The sequence below is a fragment of the Heliangelus exortis genome, chromosome 12 (genome assembly GCF_036169615.1).
Source record: "Heliangelus exortis chromosome 12, bHelExo1.hap1, whole genome shotgun sequence".
Taxonomy (NCBI): domain Eukaryota; kingdom Metazoa; phylum Chordata; class Aves; order Apodiformes; family Trochilidae; genus Heliangelus; species Heliangelus exortis.
This window is the reverse complement of record NC_092433.1, coordinates 2,585,230-2,605,141: the sequence shown is the minus strand read 5'-3', so window position 1 is coordinate 2,605,141 and position 19,912 is coordinate 2,585,230. Positions and strand designations below refer to the sequence as shown.

Sequence of the window (19,912 nt, the reverse complement as noted above, 5' to 3'; positions counted from 1 at the left end):
GTGTATCTACTATTCCTTACAGAATAAAACACAAAACTCAACCTCAATATACTCAGGGTGGGATTATAAAAGGGAAGCACTGAAGAAAATGCACACAGCATTCATGTGCTGTTTCAAGCTATGCCTTTCCCAAAAATCCAACTAAGTGCTGCACTTTTGGACACTTCAGAGAGGAAAACTGAGTTGTGACCTCTAACTTTTAACTAAAATACTGCAGCTCACCTTACTGACAGTAACACTGGGCTTTTACAAGCTCTAGCATCCACTCAATTAGTGCTAGCAGATAAGAGTTTCCAGAGATGAGTTTAACACATTGCAGAAGCCACAGTAAAAAAATTATTTCCACCGTAATCTGCTCTCCTTCTAGATTTCTACTCTCTATTAAATAATTTTTAATATCATTTTGCATACTAGCCAGTAGTACACTGGCCAAGTATAACCTAATAATGTTGTCTCTGGCAGTCCTTTCTGGCTTGCTTCCTTTTCTAGATGAAAACTGAAATTATTTAACAGCACTGCTGCCAGCAGAGCCACAATTCCAGAGCCACCGTGGTGCTGCTGAAGAGCAAGAGGTGTGGAAGCTACAGAGTCACCAAGCAGTGCTCACATCCATCACCTTCTCAGTGTGCACACCAGTCATGGAAATTTATTAATTACATGAGAATAAACTTGAAAATTACCAGATGGATGATGCCTCATGGAAAATTTCTTTCATTGCAGAGTATGGAAAGGATAAAACCAAATCCTGAAATTTTAAACGCGCATTTAAAATGCAAAGGTCTAAAATAATTTAGCAGAAAACCTTGTTTACTCAGCAAGACAATCTTGCCAAAATAAAAACCTGGATACCACTTAGGAATGTGAAAAAACCACCAAATTACCAAACTTGAAGAAAATACAAGGAAAACACAACTGTAAAACTAAAAGATATGACACATGAATTGAAAGCCAGAAGTTCAAGATTTTCAATCAGTAGATAACAAGAAATTTCTCCCTGCCTGCCTTTCTCAACTAAAACTAAATAAATCTGTGATTGTTCAATCCAAAATTACTCCTTGCAACCCAAGCTTTAATATTGTTTCTGCTATTGAAAAGAACTACATTTAAAACACTTCTGGTTACAAGAAAAGGTCACCAAAATGACCTGTCTGCTGCCACTTGTTCATTTAAAATGGGCCCAGAAACCAAAGGCAGGATTTTATCAGTCAGCAGAACCTGCCTGAATGATTTCCCAGAAGAAATTTATCTGCAATTAAAGTTGCTTATAAATATGTTGGCCAAATCTTTCATAGTTTAACATCTTGCTGTACCAAAACATTTTCTAAGAGCAATTGACTGAGGAAAACTATTTTACAATCAGCTCAGATCCAAGAGATTAATTACTTAAATTAGAAAAGGTTATGAATTTTCTGTTTGTTTTGTCAAGGAAGATTATAAAAAAGGAGCAGGAATAATTTGTCAGATAACATTTAAACACCTGTTTAGAAAATAAACTAAAGCTGTAATCTTTTACATTTTTCAGGATCTCATTCTAAGCTTCACAAAACATCTTCCCAGCTTAGTTTTTTTTTAATTTTATTTAAAATAAAGCCTATCAGATTAGCACCTTCTTGAAAACCAAGATCTTTGCTGCAGGCCCAAGTTCTACAAAACATTGTTTAAAATACACAGTTATTACCCTAATAATTTACAAGAATTCAATAAAGAAACAAAGATTTTTTAGTTAAAAAAAAACAAAAAAAACCACCCCTGAAACTGTTCAGTGAGGAGAATTTTCTAGAAAAGTACCAACTGGCTAGAGGAACCACAAGATCTGCAAGATCTCCTGTGGTAAAGCTGTACTAGAGATCCCCAGAAGACTTGGAATGGATGAGAGTAAGCACACAAACACATCCTCAGTGATTTCCAAACAGCAGACAGTAAATAATTTCAGTCTGTCATTCCATTCATGTATGGACTGTCCTATCATTTAGCTCTAAACTTTAATAAAAGAGAAACATTAGAACAGAAAAATCAAGAATCAATTCAACACCAACCAATAGCTGCAATACTGTGTAACACAAGAAATAAATATTCTTCATTTTATTAAGAATGACACAGCAAGGCAGAGTGTGCAGCACTCCCTGTAGCTTCCCAATTCCCACAATTCTGATCTTTCTCAATTCTCCACTTTTTACCTCCTGAAGATCCTGACAATTACCCTTCACCTTTGGTTTTTTTCAAAAAAATAGTTCCATATTCACAAAACATCTGATAGCCTTTAAGATATTCTAAGATACTTCAGCATGAAAATAATTATTTTTCGTTGTACTGATTTCTTCTGAATAATAAAAGCAAAATTCCTGCTGAAAAATATGCCAACAGTTCACCTTGGAAATATAATAAATTCCTACTGTTTACAGAGGCTGGACACATCCCAGTGCTCACACTGAAGATTTAACTATTTTATTTATACCTTTTCCACCTGCCTAAGTCTGCTTTACTCTGCAGAAGTGCTTTCCTTAAGACAACAAATGTACATCTTTGGTACACATAAAAAAATTAATCTCCTGCATGCATCTTCCTGGTGCTAAACAGAAACCATTAATCCACTGCATGGAAGGAGAGAACATGCGTGGGTGTAAGAAACCCTTCTGAAGGCACCAGCAGAAGGGAAAGGCTACAGAGATTACTGCAGCATAACCACCCACAGGCATTTTATCAGAAAAGAGCAGCAGCTGAGTCATGGTGCTGACTTTCACCCAGAAGAGGGATTTTCTCTAAGCTGAAATACATTTCTGTGACGAATAATTTTGCATTTTCAGACATCTGAATGTGCAGCACTTTGACATCTAATTTAGGAGTTGATAAACACACAGCTTTATTCCCCTTTGAATGGTTAATGCTGCTCTCCCCTTTCCCTCCCTATATCTCCACTAAGATGTTTGCACCCTGCTGCATCCTCATGATGAGCAAGGATGGGGGAGCATCAGGTGGAACAAAAGACTCATACTTGAAATTTTGGGATTTGCTTTTTCTTAGAGATTACATGCTGAAAAATACCCCAACTTAATGGCTACCTCAGCCTCAGCTCTGCTGCTCTCCAAGGTAAGAAGCATCCTTCAGCAACAATTTTGCTTTGGATTTGAATGTGATTTGCAAGGCTGGGTTGGATGGGGCTTTGAGCAGCCTGGGCTAGTGAAATGTGAACCCCTGCCTATGGCCAGGGGAGGGAAACCAGCTGACATTAAAGGTCCCCTTCAGCCCAAACCATTCCATGATTCTGTCAAAGTATCTTTCTTGTACTCAAGTAGTTTTTCTGATACAGTACAATCTTGAACAATCCTGGAAATTCAGAAGACCCATCCAAATTCCAAACTTTTTGTGATATCATTACTTACAACAGAAACCTCTACTTCAGACAGGTACCAAATCTGTCCCATGTGTTTGCTGCAATGGAAAAAGTTTCATCATTGCTGCCCAACAACCATCAGGAGGTTGATGCCACTTTTCCTGCAACTGAAAAGGGAAGTGAAAAACTCCAAAGGCAAGGTTCAGAACTGCAGGAGTGGTATCATCATAGTCAAATTAATTTTTTAAAGTCAAAAATTAATTTAATTAGTATGCAAAAATTAATGTAATTAATATGCAAAAATTAATTTAATAAGCAAAATTAATTTTTAAAAGTCAAATGAACACAACCTATTCTTTGCCACCCAAAGACCTCTAATATTTCAAGATGGTTAACATGTGGAATGCAAGACTGAAGCCTTGTTATAATTACTTAGATGAAAGTCCTATGTTAGTATTTACGTATTTAATTCTATGTTTGCTAGACTCCTGTGGGGTTAAATATGTTTTTCCACTCATTCTAGAGGTGTTTGAAAAGAAATAATGGTAAATAATAATTCCATGCAGAGACTGTCCTTTTTGTTATTTTGAATCCCACTGCTCTGTGCAATGTCACTATATTGTACAAATACATAATCTACCAAAAATAAGCCACTACAAGTCAGCCTTGGTGCATATACAGGAAGTAAGAGGCATTAAAAATAATGGTTATTTTCTTTTTAAAACATTCTTAGTGGAATACCCAACATGCATGCCTTGAGCTTGGAATAAATTTGTGAAGTTTTAATTATTTTGAATTTAAAAATTCTTCCTTTTCCTACAGTCTTCACTATTATCCTATTTTACAACACACATATATACATAAAATTTTATTTTCCCCCTTCCTGAAGGAAAGCTACCAGTCCTCCTTTCTTCAAACAAAACTGTTATACATATTCTGTGATACAGGAATATTAAAAGATCAGAAAACAGGAGCAGCACTGAAATGCCCCAGTGGCAGAGGGGTGTGAACACTTAGGGGATCTGAGCTACCTGGGCTGGCAACAACTGAGCAGGACTCAGCAGAGGTTTGACACACCTGAACTGTGCCCTGCACTGCAGCTCCTAAATTCTCTGTGGCTCCTACTCAGGTTACATAAATTGAAATTAGCATACATTTGTTTAGCTGAATTATATTCCCTCTGTTAGGGAAACCTGGCTCAATCATGCAGGTGTATCTCTGGCAGGGATTTAAACCCATGTGCTCCATTCTCACCCCAACAGGACAGTTCTTGATTGTTAAATCTTAAAAATTCTGGCATTTCAGGGAGTTCCTTACATCTCACCACCAAGGGCATGCCTGACTTCTAAGAAAACTCAAAAGCAAGCATATGAGGTTATCTGCAATTTCTGTTTATTACAGGTAAGAAGTTGTGCTGTTCCCAAGTACCACCCCTAATGACCACCTGCCCATTCTTGCAGAACTGAAGCCTTAACTCAGAGCTGCCCACCTCACAATCTCATCCTGCCCCTGAATGACAAATTTTTAACCCTCTGTCCTATGAATCAAGCAAAACCCAGTATCAAATAACAGCTCCAGAAAAGCCCTGCCATTTTTTAAAAATTAAATAAACTGTTCACTGCATTCTCCAGTCTGCTATCAGTTTGCTTCTCCTTGGTCTGAACTGTAAAATAAAATAAAGCTGCTTTTAAGTGTCATTGCTGCTTGCATATGATTCTGTCCCTAATCACTATAGGGAGTCAGATGAAAAATGTGAAATTATCAATGTACTTCTCCTCGAGTACCCTATAATATACTTTAAAAATTTAGTACTTGCTCCATCTGTCTTCCCAAAAGAGAAAAGCTGAACTGCTGAACATTTAAAACAAGAGGGCATGAAAAATTGAAAGCAGTTGATGTGAATTTGGAACACTCCTATGAAAATATGGTTTCAATATTCTTCCAATTGTACTTGTAAGTCACTAGCTAACAGTTTAGAATGTTAAATATTACAGCAATTTATTTCTGCATGCTGCTATTCAATTACAGGGCAGGAACTTTGACTGAATTGCTACCAAAGTCTGCTTTGCTACCAAAACAACAAGGCACTTGAGAGTACTGCATGGGAACCAATGTCTAAATTTAAGTACTGTACATATGTGTTTTATTCTTTTTAAACATCAAGGAGATCACAGAAAATCTGGCAAATTATTTCAGCTTTAAGAAGAAAGTAGCTAGTGGGATAAAGGGGAACATGAATGTGAGTTAGAATAAATTCTTATAAATAAATACTCTACTGAAATATAAGGGCCAGTATTTTTAAGCTTTTTTTTGATGAAGTCTCTTAAAAGGCTGATTTCAAACACAGCAAGAGCACAAGAACTTTGAGCAATGCCAAGCTAAATGCAAGTCATGTTATAGTTTAAATCTATGGCAAACAGATAATCTGTGCAGGTACTTAATGTATTTCAGTGTATCAGAGATGCATTGAGTATATCAATAATCAGTCATGAGATTTTTTTTTTTAAACCTAGTATTAGAGCTTGACAAAGGACAATTTCTTCTAGGCCATGAAGCTAATTAGCTACATTCACAACAAGATGATTACTTCTAATCACTAAGGACCAAAGGAAAAAAACATCCTATGTAATGCTTGGAGAGGGAAAAGGATGAGGAGGGAAAAGCAAAAACAAACTCTCAAGAAATGGGTATTAGGGAAAACTTTTTTCTCTTATAAAAGGTACATATGAAAAATTCTGGGAGCAAAGTGAGGTTAGGAAACAACTTATGGCTGTCAAACAGAGGGCTCAGTTGCCATTTTCAGGTGTTTTTTTGGTCTAACCATCATTTGATTTATAATGCTATTCATAATAGGCTCTTAGAAGACTACAAACCCAAGAAAACAACCCCAATTATTCCAACAAAAATTCCAACAAAGTGATTTATCAATGGCTAAGTAACAAACAGATTGCAAGCCTTCATCTTTTGATATTATTTTTTTTTCCAGACACGTGCTACTTGGACAGAGATGTTCAATTTCTCAGAGTGAAAAATATATAATATAAATAATAAAATGAATCTAATATATTCTTATTAAATAAAGATTCCAACTTTTAAATAGTTCTCAAAGTTTGCTGATGTTATTTTAACATGGTTTAGCTAACTGACTGAACACTGACCTCAAAATGTATTTAGAAACCTCCATGATGACAGCTGACAACAAGAATTGTAAAAGGCAGTAACCGTGCTTCACTTAATTTTGGTCTAATTTGAGTCTGAACAAAAAAAAAAAAAAAAAAAGCCATTCAATTTGAATAAAAGGACCTGTGCAGATTTTTTTTTTTTAAGTGCAGGAAACACGATTGCATATTTATAATTTTAACCATCTGATCAAAGTAGTTCTGATTAATTTATTTTCCCTTTACATTCCTGAAGAACAGCTACCAGCCTTGCAGGCATGGATTTTCACCCTGAGTTTTCAGGAAATGTTTCAGACAAAATGGAAGAATTTGTCCTCATTATGCAAACCAGTTTTATGCTTTGGGCAGCTCTTTCAAGAAAATATCTCCGGGTTACTGCAGAGAGACATTTTCATACATACCTTTACACACAGTAAGCCCTCTCAGTGCACAAAATTAAACTAATTTTCTGTGCTAATTTGATTATCAATTACAGGACACTACTCAAACACAGATGGGGCAGAGGTGTTGACTTGGATAATGCATGCATTGTAATAAGCTGCTTTTGCTGGTTAACACCATTTACCTTGATTTATGTATTACACATAATGCTGTTTCCCACCATGAAAGTTACTTGATGAAGTCCCCAAAATGAAAATATTTCTTCTCATCAGGAGCAGGGAATCTAGAGCTAAAGAATTTCTAATTAATTAATAGTAAAATTATTCTAAAATACAAGCTAACTTAATATAAAATTTCACTTTCTACTCTTATAATGCTTTCAAAAAATAAAACTTTTTAAAGAATGATATTAGTGAATTATAAATTCTGCAGGCTACACATTTCAGGACTTTTTAAGAATTCTGTTTTACTTACTCATTTTCCTTTTTGCCTCTATCAATTTTTTAAAAATAATTTTATCATATATTTTAAAACTAGTAGTTATGGTAGTAGGATGAAAAAAATATCTAGCTCATTACCTGTCCAAGCTACAGATTTTAAAAATAACTGCATCTTTTCAATAACCCAGCATGAAAAGTTGGTTATTTACTTGTTCTGACAATAAGACAAATTATATACAGAATTTTTACTTTTTTTTATTCTTATCTTTTTGGGGGGAAGTTCATACTTCCAAATATGCTATCACAAACCTGCAAATAAATTAAAGCAGTGCAGAGGTTTTGGGTACCACTGACTGAATTATTAGTCCCCACCTCTGCCTAAGGTGCCAGCATCACCCTCCTGAGCCAGGGCTCTGCACTTGTTACAACCACCAGTGAGGACACACAACTATCACTTTATAATTTCATCTGCATGGACATATTTTCACTGACTATTAGCTAAAGAATACTCTTGTGGTTACAATTGACTGCTGCAGATAATACAAGATAAGATGTTACAAGAGCATCTCAACTATTCTGAAAGCTGACATCTATACTAGGGTTGAAATCCTTTGATTTCCTCACCAAATAGTTGAAAAGAAGACAGTAAATGCAGTTTTTTTAAATGATGTATCATTTATAAACACCATTACCTTAGGTGGGAGCTCTAGGAACAAACAACCTTGAAAACAAATTTGAAAAGTTATGGTTCTTTTAGAGTTCCTCTTTGCTACTGAAAAATAAGTTTTCTTATTATCAGTTAAGTTTGCTTCCTTTCACCCATTTGGAAATTCCTGAACTGGAAATGAGCATTTCAGTGAAGTAACACGTGCTTTAAAACTCACACCAGTGTTTGTTAAGCAGTTACACACACAGTCTTCATCCCATCTTGACTGACAACAGTTGGCTGTATGGTTTTTTCCAAGGGCTGAATCCAAGAGTGGAATTCTGTTCCACAGAAAGCATCATAAATGACTACCAAATGCTCAGGAAAAAGCTTACCTTACTCCAAGAACAAGTTGTTTCAAGCATAGCAAATAAGAAAATACACATTTAGTTAAGTTGTTGAAGCATAACATCACTCACAGCCTGGATTTGAGTAAAAGGGTACCTGGTGTATTTATTCTACATCAGGAGTCTTTCAGAGTACTGCTGAAATACATGGAATTTACACCCAGGAACTTGGACAATTCACCTGCAAATGCAGTCACACTTTGACATCTAATTTTACTCTGAAGCACCATTTTTCTCTGAAGGCTACTTGGGACCTGATATGTCACCAGGACTCCACCTAACAGCCAAGGACTTGGGAGATCTCAAATGTACATTTTTTCCCCACTGTAAAACAAAACAAAAATGCAAACCAAACAGACAAACAAGAAAAAAACCCAAAACAAAAACCACCAAACAAAGAAATAATCAAATACAAACCCACAAACTTCAGCTGCTTAACTTTTTGGAAAGGACTTCCAGCAAACAAAAGCCTTGACAACCACTGCAAAACTTCTGCTGAAAAAACCTGCTAGGATCCTCATCAGCCTGAAAAGAACAGGCTCACAGTCTGCTTCTACCCACAGATTTCAGGAACAAAGAGCAATCCAGGGGAAGTTGTTTTAACAGAAATCATGTAATTATATTAGTGTCTCTCTTGACTCCCCTGAAGTATTACTGCTGCCAAGAAAACTAATCCCAGTCTCTTGTATGTTGAATTGCTGCTGGTTCATACCAGACATTTCTTCCTTAGCAAGAAAATTAATCAGCACAAAAAATCTGTAACATGGGTCCAACAAAAGGCATTTAGGTAGAGTATAACCTCATACAAAATCCTGAATCCCTAAATCCCACAGCTTCTGTTGTTAAAAACTCATCCAAGAGACCTCCACGTGACCTGGCTTCAAAATAGCTGGTGGCTTTCCAGTGGCACAGAGAGAATCTTCTTTATTCCACTGCAACCCAGTAGCACCTGAGCAAGAAAACTACAGCTACAGAAGTATTATCTACCTGGACAACATCCATCAGTGAAAATTCTTCTTTAAAATATTTCTTAAAAAAATAATCATACGTACAGATTTACATATGCACACAGACACACAAATACACCCTTCACACTACCACTAAAGCAATTTTTTTTACTGTTTTTTGAAGTGTAATGTTTACCTATTTAAGACTCATCCCGAATATTTAAAAACATTTTATTCTAACATTTTAGAAGTACTACTATGAACACTGCTGTCATTTACTAATATATATTGTATGCAAAAATTATATAGGACTCAGGAAAATTAATTTTGATTATTGCTTCAAAGAAAAAGGCCTCATAAAATATGCAATCTTTCTTAATTAAAAACGTTCCTGTGATTTCGATTTACCTCCAACAGATGGCTAAGACAACTACTAAGTAAAAAAATGTTCTGTACTTACTTTTCTAATACTAACCATTTTCTGCTCTTACAAAGGAAAAAGAACTTTGAACTTAAAAAACCTCTTTTTTTAAAACTTTAATGATGAACCACAATGAAGTGTGCATATACATAGAAAGCTTTCATTGGAAGTTATCTTCAAGATAAATAATTGAAGCAAACTAAGAGGCAGTGAAATATCACCAAATCTTCCTCTTTGGAAGAAGTAACCTCTCAGTTTCTTAAAAAAAAAATTGAAACTTAAGAGACTGCAACTGATGTTATATTGGAATTTATTCTACTAAATCTTCACTGTTTATCATCAGGTTTTATTTGTAAGAAATCAGAACTAGCAAACAAGAAACGAAGTTTAACACAACAAAACTGAAGTTAGGTGCTGAGATTACAAATACAAGGTGGCTGTCTTGTTTTTAAGCTAGAAATCAACATATTTTTTTGCTTATGGAATTAACTTCAAATCATGAAATGGAGACACTGACTCCTGCTTTCCCCTCCTCCCAGGCTTTCTCTGTCTTCTCCACTCTCATCTTCTCAACAAGCACCACTGTAATGATCTGCAGGAGCTTTCTGATAAGCAGCACACCTTTCTGATAGTGTTTCATGATTGCTTAGATTCCATAAGAAAACAGTTAAAACCACACTCCCTTATTCTAATGCCCTTTTAACAGGGAAACACGTGCTGCATATGAGACACTTCAGCTTAAATCAGAAATAGAGCAGCCTAAAGGCTCCTACAGCAATAGACAGATCTATCAATAGCCAATTTCTGACTGCTTTAGGACAGAATGAAGATATTTTAAAAATTTCATCTGAGGCTTTGATAGTACTTTAAAAATTTTAAGCACCTGATAGAAATTAAAATAAATGGATGTTTTAAAATATCTTTTATTAATTCCTACTAGCAATCAGTGTGCATTATAAACACCAATGCCCAACTGGGATGTCAAAATATAGAGATCAAATAGTAAATCAACCAAGGTCAAACATGGAGCAGTTATTACACAAAGCTAAAAGATAGTGCACCCAAGGGTTGGAGCCAAAATACCTTTTGTGACAACTTCTGGCACCTGACTAACAGATGATGGCATGTGATGGCTTTGTTCTCCCATCTTTTTGGCTGAGGGCAGGAGCAGAAAAGAGGTCATCACACTCTATTAGACACCAAGCTGCCCACAGTTGGATTTTTTAAAAAATGTAAATAGGGAAACTACATTTATGCTCTTATCTGCACAAAAGCTGGGACTGAGTCCCTAATTCCCAGAGGAGGAGGAAATAACTTCTATTCTGCTGTCTCCAATCCTCATACAAGGTCAGAGCAACTTACAAAAAAATGGGCTGAGCCCAAGCAAGCAGGGTCAGTCTCAGCAGGAGTTCAGAGGTTAAAGTAATGAGGAGAATTTTGTTCCCACACCTTCCCAGCTGCCCCTCAGCAACAGTCAGCGGGTGTATTCTGGCAGTCCTCATCAGCCAGGTCACCCCTCATCAGCCAGGTCACCCCTCATCAGCCAGGTCACCCCCCCAGCTTGCTTGCTGAGGGACAGCCACAAGCACAGCACAAGCCCTGATCACCTCACACTATTGCCCAACACAGCTGAAGCAAAAACCACCCAGCCTGAGGGCCAGTTTGGGCACCACCTGTCTGGAGGAAAGCCAGAAACTGCCTCTTCAGGTTTAAGATTTTGTGTCTTCTAAATTAAAGACATAATTTCAGTGTCTTTATATATAAATAATATATATTATATATAAAATGTATATGTAATAATATATAAAATATATAAACACGGATTTTACTTTAGTCACCAGCTTCTTGTTAGGATTTAGTGTATATGTCAACAAGAATCCATAAATGCTTATTTCAGACAGAAAGTTGTCAAATTACAGTCCTCTGACCAAGTCTTTCCACTTTTTGCAAAAGCTTCAACTAGCCTACAGGTGCCATGACCACAAATACCCATCATTACTCCCCTCCAGCTGGCTGCCTAAAAGCACAGTAGCTTTCCTCTGACAAGTCAAGCTTGACTCAGCACAGATAAAGCAGTTTAATTAGCCAAAGCAGCAGTGCAATCAAGCAAGGATTATGCATTCTAGACCAAGCTATGACACTCTCCTCCCACCCATGGAGACTGAAAATCTCATCACCTCCTTACACTTTTGTTTCACTCCATAAGGTGTGGAACTAAACAAAACCTTGGAAGCACTATCATTCCAGCTAACATTTACTTCCTAATTTATTGCTTCACTTTGTTATCTGCAACATAGCTTGCTTTGCCAATTTACTCTTTTCCATTCTTTGCAAAATTTCTGCCTACCTGTAATTACCTGTGTTGATCCAGCCAGCTCTAGAATCACTCAGTAAGGGTTCTACAGCCAAATCTGACTTTTGGGACTGTTTGCTGTTCTCCAGGAAAGTTTATACTCAAACACAGATTTGCACTCCAGCCTTACCACATGTATTAATGCAGACTGAAGTGTATCATCTACAAATGTGGTTGTAAAAATCCAACCACTAAAACCAGATAGTTCAAAGAACTGACAATGGGTAGGCTGGCTCAAGAGCTACTGATGTTAAAATCATGGGATGCTGCACAGGAATACTTCTGTGGGTGAGTATCTCATGGTACTATTAAAAATCAGGTGCTAAAAACACATACAAGTCACTACTTTAAGAATATATCAATACTGGAAAAATATTTAGCATCAATCTGGAGAAATCTTTTGGAGAAACTTGGTTTCAAAAATGGGTACAGGCTCCTGTGTCCTATAGTGCCTATGGAATGACAAACAGCACCCCTTAAAAAAAGATACCATTCAACAGTAAGTCCTCTAGACATACTATTTCAAGATAAAATAAAAGTCTAATAATACAGTTTTTAATAGCATTCTCTTTCATGCTGCTCCTATTTCAACCTATTACAATTTGTTACTGGCAAATAATTATAAAATTCTGACTTATAAAATTTCTTACTTCACTTAGATCTGAATCTATAAAGCAATTTGTTATTCCCTTTAGCTCTTACTTCAGTCTTATTACTCTGAAATATACCTATCTAAAATTCATTCATTGTTTCCTTGCCAATTTTTCCATTTCCTTTCCATTAAGGTGAATTTAGAAGAAAACACTTTGGGCTTTATTTTAATATTATCTATTTAACTAAACATGTTACTACAGGTTTCATTAAGCTTTGGAGAAGTTTCTTTAGACTCCTCAGAGTCTAAACGAAATATTCACTTGGATTCTGAACACAGGGGACAGGGGATGACACCAGCCAGCAACTCTCCAAATTTGTAGTCAGCATCTCCTATGCCCTAAGTTGCCTTAAATAACCCTGGAGCAAGCAAGAGCTTCTTTAAGAAAACACAGAGTCTGGCAGACAAAACATATTCCACCAAAATCTGTTTATTTTTTTTTTATTATTATTATCAAGTGAAAAAGGCAACCTCTACCATGCTATGGTATTTATACTAATATAGCCAAGCACTACACATGACAGAACTGGAGATAAACAGAAAAAACTCTGCATTTTTTTTTTTTTTTCCCTCCAGATCATCTTAAAATCCTAGCACACATACTGTCTGGTGCAGAACTGTGTCAGTTGGCCATTTCAGAGACCAGGCCTGAAACACAACTTGCATGAGCCTGCAGTATGCTACAAATTCTCCTCTCCTTTAATTAGGTTGCTACTTGGATTGCAAAAATGGAGAGCCTTTCACACTGAGTTAAAACTGCAGCTTGTGCTGAACTAGTGCTGCTCTGACTGCCTGGGTGTAAGGTGCCTAAGCAGGTGCTGTCTTCATACAAAATCTGGTTGCCAGCTCCTTTCTGGAATACTAGGACCTCAGTCCAAAGGCTGTAACTAGAATTACACTGCAAAATACCCAGATTTCTTTTAAGATACAAAAAAACCTTCTCACAAGGAGATTTCAGAATGTGAAGCTTTCCAATGGAGCAAAAAATAAGAGAAACCCAAGTACAACCTTTATCTCTCTCAGTTTCAGGGGTCTTAAGGAATCTGCTGACTTCTTTGAAAGATTACAGGCTCACACCAAATGCAAGACTGCTTCTGCTTTAGTGTTAGAAGCTCCTCTTAGCAAGAGGCACAGCAGCTCCAACTAGGATTTAAAATTTATAAAGGTAACTTGGTATATATCTTCCTGAATAAAATATATATTGATAACCTTTCTTTACACTCATTGCTTGTAGGCATTTATCTACATTTGGCCATTTGAGCAGTATTAAAAGCTTACACCTTTCTAAAAATTTCTCCTTATCCCTCTGCAACACACCTGTCCCTTGTCCTGACGTGCTCCAAAAAACTTCTCACCTTCAGCCCCTACAGCAATGCCAAAGGATCCTTCCAGTCCCCCTCTCTCTGTGCAGCTGCTACTGGTTCCACTTTTGCCCATGCCCTGGGCATCCCTCCCATTTTATATGGTGGCTTTATGCCCCATGTACTCTGCAGTGCCCAGAGGTCAGGAAGAACACTGTCCTTCCAGACACACTTCTCTCAAGAGGACTGCTAAGAAGTTGTCCCCATTTATGCATTCCTAAAACTTAAGGTTAACACCCTCTAAAAACAGAAAACTTGTAAATTAAAGACTGAATGCAATAAATTCTGCAGTTACCAAATCAAAATATTACTATCAAACAGGGTAAATCAGAATCCTAGTCCAAATGGAGTCAGGAAGTACTTATCAGTTATGCATAATTGAACCATCTCTAATGAACAGAAAACTGCAGTGAATTTTCATTGTAGCATGCAAGTTGTTTGGTACTTACCCTTACATAAAGCAACCATACACATATTTTTAATTGAAATTGTTTTCAACCTTCTAGTAAACACAAGTTAAAAAAAAAACAAAAAAAAAAACCAAAAACAAACATCCCAAGTAACCCATTCTATTTACCACAGAAAATTCTTGTATAATAAATCAGCATTTTTCTGCACTGTGACAACTATCAAAAATGTTTAGGATGAGCAATGTTTGCCCATAACTGACTTTGTAATTTTAGAACAATAAGTTTGCTCTTCATATAGCATTTGGCCCTGCCATTTGGAACTTAGCTTCTGGGCCTACCACACGAGGACTAACTACTAAGGCAGTAAATACTACAAGAAATGCAGAATTCTCTGGGAAAAAAAGATACTTTAAACAAGATTCATGCTTAAAAATACAAGAACAAAGTGTTTCCTCTTGATTCTTTTTATAGTTTCACCACTACTGCCAATGACTCTTCCATTCAAGCTTTACAACACAAGAGAAAGCAATAATTAGTTTTCAATATTGAAACAGCTTTCTAAATATTGCACATAAGCTTTTAATAAAGACAATAATCTACATACACAGTGTTTTGGCACCCTGCCACCAATGGATGGCCTCTAATCAATCTCTTGTTCAGCCCTGAATATTCAGTGCATTTGGTATGCAAAACAAAATGGCTATTTTCTGAAGAAATTGCAAAATAAACCTATTTGGCTGAAAAATCTGGACACTTAATACAGACTCTTCTCCTTAACTAGGAAAGGAGAATTAAGAGAAAAGGTTAAGCAAGCTGCCTAGGTTTTAATTTAGCTCCATCACTAGCTTCTTGGATGACCTTGAACAAATTATTGGACTTTCTTAGTTCCCTCCATTTGTAAACACCTAAAGCTGGAAAACAATCATTAAAATCTATCACATAAAATCATTATTAAATCTAATAAGCTGGTTCTTGAAGTCTTCCCCACCCCAAGAGATCCATGAAGCATCTATGAATCAGAAATGTCTCCACAACATCTTTAAACACTTAGCAAGCTTCTCAGCTAGATGAGTTAACTCAGAAAAGGGTTCTAAGACACCAGTACTGAAAATGCCTGGTTCACTATGCAGCTGCAGATGAAAAGAGCACGACATTAAAATGCATAAAGAGTAAGCCAGAAAATAAAATTAATTTTTCCAATGCCTTTGTACAAATAATTAGAACTGTTGCATTTGTGGGAATGTTTGCACTACAGGTCACCCCTTCTTTATGGTGATATTCTAGAACCACAGAACATTCCAAACATAACTGGCAAAATGATCAGTAGCTATTTGCTTTCACCTTTGGACCAAAGGCTCATTTCTAGTACCAAGTGACTAAGAGGAATTATTCCATGAGAAGCAGAACCAACAAGCACCACTTGTCATGAATGGGAGCTGACCACAAGGCTCAGCCTGTTTAATTTTTTTCCTACACCTGCCACTGAGGCAGGTATAAAGCTACCTAGTGGAAAGTCTTTGGCATCAACTAATTCTCTTGTCCCACCTTTAGCAGGAGCCCTTAGTGGTCAGTCTCATATTTAGTTACAAGTTTGCAAAGACCCTGCAGGAAAAGCTTTGTCTTTAGAGCTTTAGCTTATCTTTAACTGAGAGATTTACAGGAGAAAGCAGGACAGCTTGATGCCATGACTGTATCTGCTCTCTTTCCCTAGGTATTCAGATAATGTAAAATGGTAAAAATACACAAATTAGTACAGATATTAATCTTCTCACTTCCCTTCCATCCTATCCCCAAGGAGGATTTCAAATCTTGTGGCAAAACAAACTTCTTAAGGCACAAAATTGATAGAGGTCATCACTGAGATCAAGATTAAAAGATGAAAGCCACAACTGAGCACTTATTTACATGTATTATTCCATATTATTCTGTTAGCAACACCAATAATGCTGGGTTACGAAATCTCAGACTTGAAGTATGAGTCAACCTCTTACAGAGATGAAACACATTAGAAACAAAATGTCCTTTTGATGCCAGAGGTAAGTGGCAATATCCTTTGCTGACGGAAGGTGCTTAATTCTTCCTCCAGCCCTTGCTAAAAGAGGGTGCTCAACGAGTAGGACCTCGGTGTGATCCAAAAGCAATACATATATTTACAATTTAAAACAAGTAGAATGCAGCTGAAAACATTAGAAAAACGAGCTCACCCCACCCCAGTGTATGATGTTCCTCTCAGGATTAACATAAACCAACTGAAATTTTTTCTCAGCAGGCTCCAAGAGATTTTTTTTTATTATTTTTTTAGCCGTGGTTGGTTGTTTTTTTTTGTTATTGACAGGGTTTGTTTAGTGTATCACATGACAGCAGCTCCAGAAACCTCAGCCTGTTAAACTGTGTGTCAATGCATCAAACCAGGTAGTGCAGCTACACCTTTGAAATTCACCTATTGCCAGTTCCTAGCTTTCAATATCTTTTTTAAATTATCATATATATCCCATTTTAGCCCACACAGTAAAATTCTATAGCAGTTCAATATGTGCCAGTATGGATATCCATACTCCCACAGGTATGGAACAAACTTTTCTGCATGTATTATCAGAATATACATATATTTATATATTTCAACACATATTTTAAAACCTTCATCTATAAAATTATAGCTTTTTGAAGGAGAAAGAGCCAGTACCACAACAAACTATTCTTTCTAGAACTATTACATCTCCAAGTCACGTACCATGAGAAACATTAAAAAAAATAAAAGAAAAAAGGAGAAAAAGTAAGCAGGAATACACACAAATACCTTGTGTGTATTTGTGACTACATCTACCCTCCTACCTGGGATACTGCTGGTGGCATTCACCATGCAGAGGTATAAAAGCTTTGCTCTTGCTGACAGGTTGTGTAAATTCTGGATGCATTTATCAAGTAATTAAAACATGCTATGATTGTAATACACAGGATGGTTTCAGTAGGCATAGAAAAATTCTACCAGAAACAAATTTTATGAACATCAACCATTATTAAATTAACCAAGCAAAAATCTGTGCACTGTAGATTATTAAATAAATAGAGGTATCTGCAAGGCAGTGAGCAGTGTCCATGGATGCATCTCCGTGACGTAGGCAGAGAGGCTGTCTTAGTCTGGCAGATAGAACAACCTTTTTTTTTTTTTTTTAAAAAAAAAAAACCACACCAAAAAACGCACACAAAAAACCACAACAAAAAAAAAACAAAAAACACCACCCAACCATTAAAACAACACAGAAGAAAAAAAAAAAACCAAAAAATGTAACAGGTTACATTAACAACACGTAGACTACAGATAAAGGCTTATGGTTTTGTTTGAAGTATTTTATTAAAGTACTATTTTAAAGGAAATTGTATCAAATAGAACTGTATATGTCCATCTGGACAGTCAGGCTATCGATTTGGGAAGCTGTCGAAAAATAAAAAAAAAAAAAAAAAAAAAACACAAGCCCACAATGCATTACCAAACGATGTCACTGTTACAAAAAAAATACTTGTTTTACTCCGTATTATTTTAAGGCACTAATAAGACCTTACGGATTGTAATTAGCAACGGCGAATGAGATGATTCACACAGCTTGACGTGCAAAACACACATTTCAAGGCAACAAGTTCATCAACGATTAATAGATATACAACCTTCCTATAAAATAAAAGCATCCACCGCTCATACGTGATAAACAGGTCTAGAAAAGCTATAACCTCGCAGAAAAAAATGAGCTGACCTACAAGTTTTGTGTTTTGTGAAATCCCACGGTTTTTAAGACGACAGTGGAAGCAAAATACCCACCACAAACAAAACCTGCGAAGTTAATTAATGCAACGGCAGAGATTCACGGGGCTAAGGTAACACTGAGGGCTGATGCTCAGCATCCTGAAGGACCTTCACCCGAACACGCATTTTGGGCGCTGCAACATAAGCAGTGAGATGTGGGTGAAAACAAACCCGCTCCTCACAGGGATCCACACGTAACGCGGGCAGCTCGGAACAGGAATTCCTGCGCCTCAGACACCCAAATCCTCCCCGCACCTGTATGCGAGTTCTTTATTTCGCTAGAGAACACGGGATACGTTTTTTTCAAGGCGGTAAATAAGCTTTATTAAGTGTCTGGATGGGAAACGGCTTTCATTTCTAGTCAGGAGCTACAAGGTTTAGCAGGGTTTTCCCGCTCCATCTTCCAGTCCGCACCGCGTCGCCTCAGCCCGGCGGCTGCCGCCTCAGGGCGGCGGGAAGCAGAGCCCGGCGGCCCTCCCGCCTCCCCCGGCCCGCCGGTCAGCCTCACCCCCCCCCGGGCCGCCCCCAAGGTGAGCCCTCAGCTGCCGGGAAAGGGGGAACGGCCCCAGGGGAAAAAGGGATCCGCAGTGTGAGGGAGGGGAAGGACGGGGGCAAGGTGCAGAGAGGGGCGCGCAGAGGCGCGGGGGCACCTACCAGTCCGTGTGGGGCTCATCGATGACCAGGAGCAGCTTGAACTTTCTGCCGACGGCCGCGGAGACGGCGGAGGAGGCATCTACCAGCCCGGCCGAGGCCGCCGTCTGCTTCACAGCGTTGGAGAGGGAGCTGAAGAAGCTGCTGCCCGTCGACTGCTGCGGCTGCGGCGGCGGCGGCTGCTGCTGAGGGGGCGCCGACTGCGGCGGCTGCCGGCGCTCCGCGGCCGGGGAGGCAGAGGCAGGGGCCGAGGAGGCTGAGGGAGGCGGCGGCGGCGGGGGCTGCTGCGGCTCCGGCCGCTGCAGGTCGGTCATGTAGCCATTGGGCAGGTTGGCGATGAAGCTGCTGTCCGAGAGCCTGCGCCGCAGAAAGTTCATCATTTGGCCGGGCGAGGGAAAAGCGAGGCTGCGGCGAGGAGGAGCGGGCGGAGAGCGCGGGGCCGGGCGCCGCGGCGGTCTCGGTGTCTGGGATCCGCAGGCGGTCGCGGTGTCGGTCTCCTCCTCACTGCCGGCCGGGGCGGGCGGTGCCGCCTCCCCTCAGCGCCGCGGCCACCGCCGGCTCGCGCCCGGCTCTAGGCGGCAGCCGCGCGGCGCCGCGCCTCGAGGCCGTGGGCGGGGCCAGCAGAGACCGCGCACGCGGAGCCTCGCGCGCGCCAGAGCCTCGCTTTTCACTCCCCCCCCCCCACCTCACCCTGAGGGCACCGACACCGAACCCAGACCCGAACCCGAACTCCGATCCGGAGCCCACCGCCGCGTTGGAGGCTGAGGCCCTGAGAGGCTCCGGCGGTACGGAATGGGTCGAGGAGCGTCCCCAGAGCGAGAGGGGCGTCGAATCAGCCTAGAGGGCGGCGGCCTTCCCCTCAGAGCCCGAGGCGGTGCTGGAACCCGGCAGGGCCGCCCCGTTTAGTCTGGAGAAACAGGCTGAGGAGAAACTG

The 19,912-nt window shown here is 38.8% G+C and overlaps 1 protein-coding gene across 1 annotated transcript in view; it reads right to left on the bottom strand.

The window, feature by feature from the left end:
* SYN2 (synapsin II) overlaps nucleotides 1–19,561 on the bottom strand; it is a 176,402-nt gene extending 156,841 nt beyond the window's left edge. The window contains exon 1 of the mRNA XM_071755454.1: nucleotides 18,982–19,561. Within this exon, the coding sequence (XP_071611555.1) occupies nucleotides 18,982–19,358 (377 nt within the window). The 5' untranslated portion in view covers nucleotides 19,359–19,561. The remainder of the gene's footprint in view (nucleotides 1–18,981) is intronic.
* Nucleotides 19,562–19,912: the final 351 nt, after the last annotated feature.